The following is an 8,233-nucleotide window of genomic DNA, read 5'->3' as shown; positions in this document are numbered from 1 at the left end:
CCCATCCTGCAAAAAGTCCAGAATGAGTGGGATCTTAACTGAACCTGCTCCTCTCTTGGCTGATTGGGACGTAAGGACTGAGACCTACCAAAAGGCCAAGTCCTCTGAAAGGTCGACCCTCTGTAGGGGTGAAACTGCTTGGATCCCCGGAGACAACCCCCTCATACCAAAAGGGGTTCTACAATTGCTTCTTAACCTCCGGCAACCGAGGAACTGGCAATTTGCCCCACTTACTGGCCAATTTCCCCACTTACTGGCTAATTTGCCCCACTTACTGGCCCAAACATGAGTGAGCCTTTAAAAGGAATTTTTGTAAGATTAGCTTTGGAGGCTGTGTCAGCTGACCAATTTCACAACCATAATTGACACCTGTCCACTACCACCGAAGCCACTCTTTTGACCGAGGTATGGACCAAATCACAGCCTGGATCTGCTAAAAAGGTGGCAGCGGATTCCATAGCTGCTCCAGAATTCACTCCAGAATCATCAACTTCCTGAGAGAGAAGCAGATAAGATTGTGCCACAAGGGTGCGACAGGAAGCTATCTGTAAAGTCATCGCTACTGCCTCAAAGGTTTGCTTGAGGGTAGCCTCAATCCTTCTATCATGCACATCCTTCAAGGTCGCTCCTCCCTCCATGGGGATAGTTGTCCGCTTAGAGATTGCCCAGACCAGTGCATCCACTTTGGGAAAACACAAATACTCTCTCACTGCCGGATCCAGAGGGTACAGAACCTCCAATGTCCTACCCCCTTTGAAATTTGCCTCTGGGCCTTCCCATTCAAGATCAATCAATTCCTGAATGGTGTCCATAACAGGCTTTACACAAGGAAATCAAAATGGGATTCCTCTTCAGCCCCGACAAGGAATCCATACCAGGAACACCCAGCATCTTCAAGATCCGATAAATCAGGCCCGGCAGTTCATCTCTATGAAAGAAACTGTAACATGGTCTGATAAGGTTTCAGTCCCAGAGGAATTTCCCCATCTTCAAGGGAATCAGGATCTTCCTCATCATCATCAGTGCCATCCGTGTTCCTGTCAGGAATACCCACAGTGAACCGAAGCATGCCCCACTGCCCCAGTGCCTCACCATAGGGCTAGAAGAGGGAGGGGGGCCATTGGCTGAGGGTCTGACTTGACAGAATTGGGTGAAGCTGAGGACTGCGGCTGAGGAAAGGCTTGTAAACCCTGAAAAAACTCCACCCAAGAAAAAGCAGCTGGATCCAGTCCAAACCCAGAAGGAACTGGAGTGGGGCCCACTGAACTGCCATCGCCAGCAGAGGAGCCAGTCAAGAGAGTACCAAGGTCTGGTGTACCTCCAGAAAGAGCTGAAACCAGACCATCATCAGGATGGGAGGATCCAGGCTTAGCGAAGTCCGAGGAAGACAACTCTCCCTGAGCGTCCAGACAGTGCAGACACATATTAGAGGCAGGTCAGGCTGAGAAGCCCGAATATGACAGGCAACACAGAGAGAAAGGCACTTAGGTTTCTTGTTCACCGGTGCCATCAGTGCAAGGTGACGGTGAATGTGCATCCAACAGCTCACGCTTAAAAAATGTATGTGCACAAAAATTAGGCACCTCAAAAGTAAGTGCTGTAAAACACATGCACAACTTGTGCGCCAAAGCCTGAATGCACCACCACACTTAAAACTTTGTGTGTGCAAAAGGCACACCCAGCAGCGGACTCATGATGTCGGACCGGCCTGGGTATTCGCCACCCAGGCCGTCCCAGGACACGTCATGTGGTCTGCCCGATCCCCCTTGTGGCACAATCTTATTGACCGATCCCCCGATGGGCCAATCCGCCCCTGGGCACACCCAAAACTGAGCACACAACGCGAGCGCAGAGCTGACACATTGCTCACACCGACGTCCTGCAGAGGGCAGTAAAGCATGCAGAAAAGTGCACAAACAGGCCCACGTGGCCTACCATGCGGCTCACAGGCAAAAGACCTAACTGCGAGACCTAGTCCACCAGGGCTGCTCAACCTGCCAGGCTGCTCAGTTCCCCTAACCCCCACAGGAGCAGGAACAAATGTTGGAACAGCCCATAGAGCACAGAGGCCAAAGGAAATTCTACAAACCCCTCTGTCTGTTTCTTAAGGTAAAGCATTTCTTTCTTTTATTTGTTTTAAAAACCTTACCTGAGCTCAGCCCTTACTGGCTGAATACAGAGATGGTCTCCGGCTGCGGGGGCAAAGGGCATCTGCCATCACAGTGCACTTGGCCTCCTGCACCCACTGCCTTTAAGCTGTGCAATCAGCTAAGTCCACGCTGAGAAACCCAGCTTCCGGACCAAGGCACACCTCTGAGGGACCACGGAAATCACCTCAGGAATTCTCAACTGGGGGAGGGACCATCTGGTATCACCGCAGGACGGCGGGGCTCTTCCTTCTTAATTTAAAATTCTCCTTCCAAAATCTGAAACAACCTCCATAGGGAGATGCACGTCCACCATCTGCTGGAGACGAGAGAATACTGACAGGCTGGGGTCACTGCAGGAGTATATATATATATATCTGTGACATCAGCTTGCTCCGTCTCCATCTGTCGGCAGGGGAGCATAACCCACTGGTCCTGCGTCCATCTGTCTCCACAGGCTAGGAAACTATTCATTTTTCTGAATAAATAGCAGAGAAGCATAATGTGTGGCTCAACCTTTCCCTCCTCTCCCTGGAAGGGCAGGAACTGAGGACCAGGGACTGTACTGGGGTGTGGGGGAATAAGCAATGAGATAATGGGCTGGAGGAAAACTACATTTGTGTGTGTTCAGTGTTATAACCTTAGAGTAAAAAATAGTTTAAAAGAATTAAAGTCTTTGAGGAACCCGGGACTGTTAGTTCTTGTAAAATGTATAGGTTTGAAATGAAAATGGAAGACCCTAAAAATACAATCAGACTGCTAAAGTAAAGTGAGCTCAGCTGGGTGCAGTGTTTTTACCCGTGGTTGGACACGTGTCCAACCCCCCCCCCCCCCCCCCATGAAATTAATAGCGCTCGTCACATGATGAGGCTATTGGCTTTTTGCCTGGGATACAGAAAAGAAAATGTGCACCCAATCCACACATTTTATGCTCAGAAATTTCTGAGCAGCCCATTAAAGTGTACAAACTCCCCTCCCCCCCCCCCCAGAAAATACTGCTTAATATCCCCACGATATTAAGTAGAAGGAAACAAAAGGTTAAAACAAAATTTAAAGTGCGGCAAACCAGGTTGGGAAAATGGGCGTTCGTAAAATTGAGCGTCGGTTTTCTGAACCCGCTGACAGGCCATCATCTCTCCTGGGCTTCCGCTGCTGGGGAGGCACTAGGGACGCGCTATTGTCCCTAGTGCCTCCTTTTTAGCCAGACCCATTTAAACGTGGCATCACATGCCCAGAAGAGGTGGCTGGGCGTGCGTTAGGAAAGTGGGCGCTCAACACCGAGCGCCCGTTTTCCTGTGCCCTTCTCTGTATCAGCCTGAGTATGTGTCCTAGTGTTACAGGTAAGTGAATGTCAGGACTGGAATGTGACATGTTCAGTCTCATTCTTGGACATTCTCAAGATTCCAGGCTGGGATATAACGAATTGTGTTTCAGTATGAGCGGTCAGATTTGGAAGTGTTTTTTTCTGTTCACTCATTAGTAATTGCTGTGCCTGAATAATTGCTTATTTATGCAATGAGGGGTGTGTTTTGGCCTCTCCTCTACCGGTTGAGAGTAACCTATGCTATTCTCCTTAAAAATGCCTTGGAAGGCTGGATCATGGCTTTATCCTGAGCTTCTGTGGTTCTCAGATGCCAGGGCTGTATTAGCATGAACACAGCAAAACCGAATACAAAACACAGACACAAGGGCTCCTTTATTTGGTAAATGGCATCCAATCTATCATAGAGCAAAACAGTTCTGGGTAGACTTAACAATTTTCTTTTTTTCTTTTTTTTGGAATGTCAGAACCTGAAGACCACCCCTCACCCCCACCATATCAGGTTTTAAAGGAGAGTTGACTGTATAGCATGTGGGTGGAGGTCCGCTTAACAGGACCTCTTTTGTTACAAACAGCACTCCTCTCCTCAAATATCTCCTGGCAGTGAAACAAGTCCAGGCATACCAGCCAGCAGAACTGCTTCCTTGGGGGGGCGGGAGGGGAGGGGGAATTAAATCCAACTCCACTTTAGCTCACCCTCTCAAAGCCCAGCAAAGCTTAATATTAAATACGAGTGCACAATTGGTTACATGCATACACACACAAAAACCAGCATTAAAATATCCCATTCCCATCAAGCAATTTATTTTCATGAGTGACATCATCTTTTCTTTTTTTAAGTCTGCGCTGCAGCATACAGAAATAGTGACAAAATATAAATAGACATTTCTTCAACAGTTTTTTTTTAATTATTATTATTTTTACTTTTGAATAAAAATTCTGAATTACACTTGGCAAAAATTCTATCTGGAAACAGAAAAACCATATAGTTAATCAACTCTCTGTGAAGGCAATGACATCATTATAACATAATTTCTCCCCAAATATGTGATTATTATCACTATTTACATCAAGGAATCACCTATTCAAATAGCAATTACAGTTCAAAGCTTCATTGCAAATCAAAATCCCCTCCCCCCCCAAAATGTGTAATGCCAAAAATAATACAATTATGTTATACAAAGATTGAAAAATACTATTAAAACTATTAAATACTATTAAATCCCCTTACAAACAGCAGTGATGTTGACTTTAAAAACCATTTTAAGTATTTAACTTTTACAGTAAGTACAATTCTGAAAACATCTCTTCGGCTTGAGGTAGGAAACCCTCTAGAATCAGCTTGAAATGTTAAAATACTGTATTTACAATAAACACTTTATATACACTACAGAATCTAAGGACATTTTTAAATCTCATAAGATTTATTTTAAAAAAATGGATACTTTGGTAAACAAAACTGTATGACATCTGTGCAGTCCTGTTTTTTTTTCCATAATAACCTTTGATAGAATCTAATACATTCATTACAAGAAAAAAATACATTTTTGCATCTTATTAGGATTATGTGTGCATATATATATATAAATATATTTTTCTAAACACATAGCTGTATACATACACACACATAAGATATATATATTTATATATCTATATATATCTACATACAGGTATCTCATTAATTTGCACAATGCAAACTACTAAATAATGAAAACAGTTCAAAACTAGACTGATAATACCGTTTAGCTGTTGTATCACTGAATTTTTAACTGGAAACCCTTTACTTAAGACAGTGTATCGATGAAGATAAAAAACATTTGAAAGTTCGTTTTTAGTCCTTCTCCCCCTTGAATCTAAGCCTGGAGACCCTGAGGGTATGCTGGTTTTAGCTCATAAACCCCCCTTTTTATTCTGAAGCCCCAAAGTGTGCAACAGAAAGAGCTAAAAAAAAAAAAAAAAAGAGAACGAAATTACTGAACGAGGACCAAGAGGCGGTGAGGGGAGGGGAGAAAGGCCTGAATATCGGGAAAGAAAAATAAATCCAAGCCTTCTCCCTTCCTCCAATACCCGCTCTCTGCCCCTTTTCCTAAAAGGGCGATTATTTTTTTCCATCTGTAAGCTGAAACGCACTCAACATTTTTCTCCTCTTACATCAGGATCCGAGGACTGTGATTGGTTGTAAACAGTTGAACACTCTAAAGAATAATAATGATAAAAGGTTCATTCTGCTGCTGGTCTCCTGCTAAAAAGATTTGGAAAGTGGAAACGATTTAGTGGGTTAGCGGTTTTTACTTGCTAAAATAAGTGCTGTTTTAATAAACAGAAAAAGGGGGGGGGGGAGAGAGAGAAGAAACAGCCTGAAGCAGGGCAGCTACAAAAAAAAATGGGGGGGGAGGGGAGTAGGGCGCACAGCAAAAGGATTTCCAACCCTAGCATCAACAGAGCAAGCCATGAATTAGAAGCTGCATTTGTGCGCTTTAGCTCACAGTCCTCGATTTATTTTATTTTATTTTTTTTTGCCTAGGAAGTTCTGCTGGCGACTAAGACTGAAAGCAAGCAACTGGTCTGCAGCTTCTCACGTCCTATAACCGTCAGCAAACCCTGTAGTAAGGACGCGTGGATATGTATATATAAATGTAAGCGGTCGAGTTTATAACGCTCTGAGACTGTTTTTAAAGACACCGGGAAAAAAAAAACCAAAAAACCAACCCACAAAAACAAACATGTATGTAACGACTACAATGCCATGTTTCTCCAGTACAGACCTTCTCTTAGGTGATGGCGGTAGGAAGAGGTGTAGATTTCAGAATCTAAAAAACAGGGCTACCGAGCCACAACGTTCCAGTTGTTATTTGAATGAACTAAATCTATCAGGACGTAAGGACTCGGTAAAGCATCCTCAACCTCCTCGATACTATCACAGGTAGCCAGGGGCACTAGGACCCCCGGGGGTGCCTTTCCTTCCACCATAACATACAAACAAAACGTAATCATCAACAGGCTACAAATGAAAAACAAACAAAGAAAATAACAAAACAAAAAAAAAAAAGTACTTTTTTTTTTTTTTTTTCAAGTGCAAATCCGATTTCTTCTTCTTCTTCTTCTTAGGATGGTGGTGATGCTGCTGCTCAGAATATTTTCAGTCTCCTGCCCCCCACCGCTCGGCCGCCCTTCAGCGCCCTCTGCGGCGGCTGCTCTTTGGAGAGGGGGCAGTACTTGATGGTGTGCGCGTTGTCCCCGTTGGCGCTGCACAGCGGGCAGGTGTAGGCGCGCAGGATGGGGCACAGCACGCGGCCGTCGGGGCTCTTCAGCACGTGCGAGCCGTACACCTCCTCGGGGGCGCCGTTGTTGCGGCAGAAGACGCAGATCTTGGGCTCCTGCTTGGCCCGGCCCCCGCCGGCCTTCCGCGCCTTCCTCTCGGCGCCGAAGAGGTCGAAGCCCCCGAAGGGCCCGCCGAAGCCCTCCCGCTCCGGGCCCGGCAGCAGGCCGGGGCCCGGGAAGGGGTTGAAGAGGGAGAAGCGCTCCTCCAGGTCCAGGAGGGAGCCGGGCGGGCTGGAGGAGGCGGACGGGCAGCAGGAGGAGGAGGAGCAGCAGCAGCAGCAGCAGCAGTCCGAGTGGCTGGCCCCGTCCTCCCGGGCCGCGCAGGGGCACGGGGAGGCGGAGGGGGAGGGGGAGGCATCGCCCAGCCCCAGCGAAGCCTTCAGCGACTCGGTGATGGAGTTGGGGCTGGGGCGCGCGCCGCTCTTGCCCGGGTTCTTGCCCACCAGCGTCGACAGCCCCAGGTAATCGTTCCAGAAATTGAAGGTGTAGTCGTAAGGCCCCCCGGCGCTCAAGTAGTTGTGCTTTAGGAAATCCATGACTGCGCGCCCCCGCTGGCCCTTCCGATCGGGGCTGGGGAGGGGGGGGACGGGGACGGCGACTCTGCTGCCAGCAGCCAAGGAAAACAGCGCGCAGTCCCCCCGGCACAGGATGGCTGTGAAAAACGTCTCCCCCCGCCCCCCTCTCACTCCCCTCTTCGAGCTGGGCTTCCTTTTCGTGCTCTCTCCCTCCTCCCGGGGACGTGGTTGTGGCAGCGCTGTGCTGGTCCTCCGCCGCTTCGCGCTCGCACGGGCTGCACTGGCTGCTGCTACTGTTATGGGGCCGGGACTGTTGAGATGCTTAGGAGGAGAGAGAGAGAGAGAGGGGAGGAGATGGAGGAGGAGGAGGAGGAACCTTCCTTTCAGTCCCCTTTCTGTCAACACAGAAGCTCCTTCCCTGGCAGCCCCTCTGCAGGGATGCAGGGAAGTCCAGGATTGGATTTCAGCCCCATCAAATCTCCTTCCCCCAACAACGGCTAAAGTGAAAGCTTGGAATGGATTATCACTGCCTGACCGGCATGTGCGGCTTTTGTGCACGATGCATAGACGCAAAATGCTGCCACTGCACAGCTTTTAAACTTTGATGAAAAGAATAAAACCATCACGCGCATTGCTGCCGTACTCAGGTGGCCTTTCACGGATTAAACAGAGAAATTGACAGCAGATACGAAGGGACAGGCTCTAAGACTGTCCATTCCTGGATACACCTGATCTCAGGCTTTAAGCTCACAACCAAGGATCTTCTGTATTTATTTCGTGCCTTCTTGAATTCTGTTATTAACTGTTTTGGCCTCCACCACTTCCACTGGGAGGCTGTTCTATGTATCCACCTTTGCGCCTGTGAAGAAATATTTCCTTATGCTGCTTCTCAGTAGGGCTGACTTTTGGCAGCTGCAGAAGGTGCTGGA

At 47.6% G+C, this 8,233-nt stretch overlaps 1 protein-coding gene across 1 annotated transcript; it reads right to left on the bottom strand.

The window, feature by feature from the left end:
• Window positions 1-4,250: 4,250 nt before the first annotated feature.
• LOC115087932 (nanos homolog 1-like) lies at window positions 4,251-7,599 on the bottom strand. Its single transcript, XM_029595692.1, has one exon. The coding sequence runs from the start codon at window positions 7,323-7,325 to the stop codon at window positions 6,597-6,599; it is 729 nt and encodes a 242-aa protein (XP_029451552.1). The 5' UTR covers window positions 7,326-7,599; the 3' UTR covers window positions 4,251-6,596.
• Window positions 7,600-8,233: the final 634 nt, after the last annotated feature.

The sequence above is a fragment of the Rhinatrema bivittatum genome, chromosome 1, assembly GCF_901001135.1.
Source record: "Rhinatrema bivittatum chromosome 1, aRhiBiv1.1, whole genome shotgun sequence".
NCBI lineage: Eukaryota > Metazoa > Chordata > Amphibia > Gymnophiona > Rhinatrematidae > Rhinatrema > Rhinatrema bivittatum.
Note: the sequence above shows the minus strand (reverse complement) of the source record. Positions and strands in the feature narration are given on the sequence as shown.

Excerpts from the sequence above, each read along its gene's own strand:
- LOC115087932 (XM_029595692.1), bottom strand. The coding sequence starts at position 7,325 with ATGGATTTCCTAAAGCACAACTACTTGAGCGCCGGGGGGCCTTACGAC.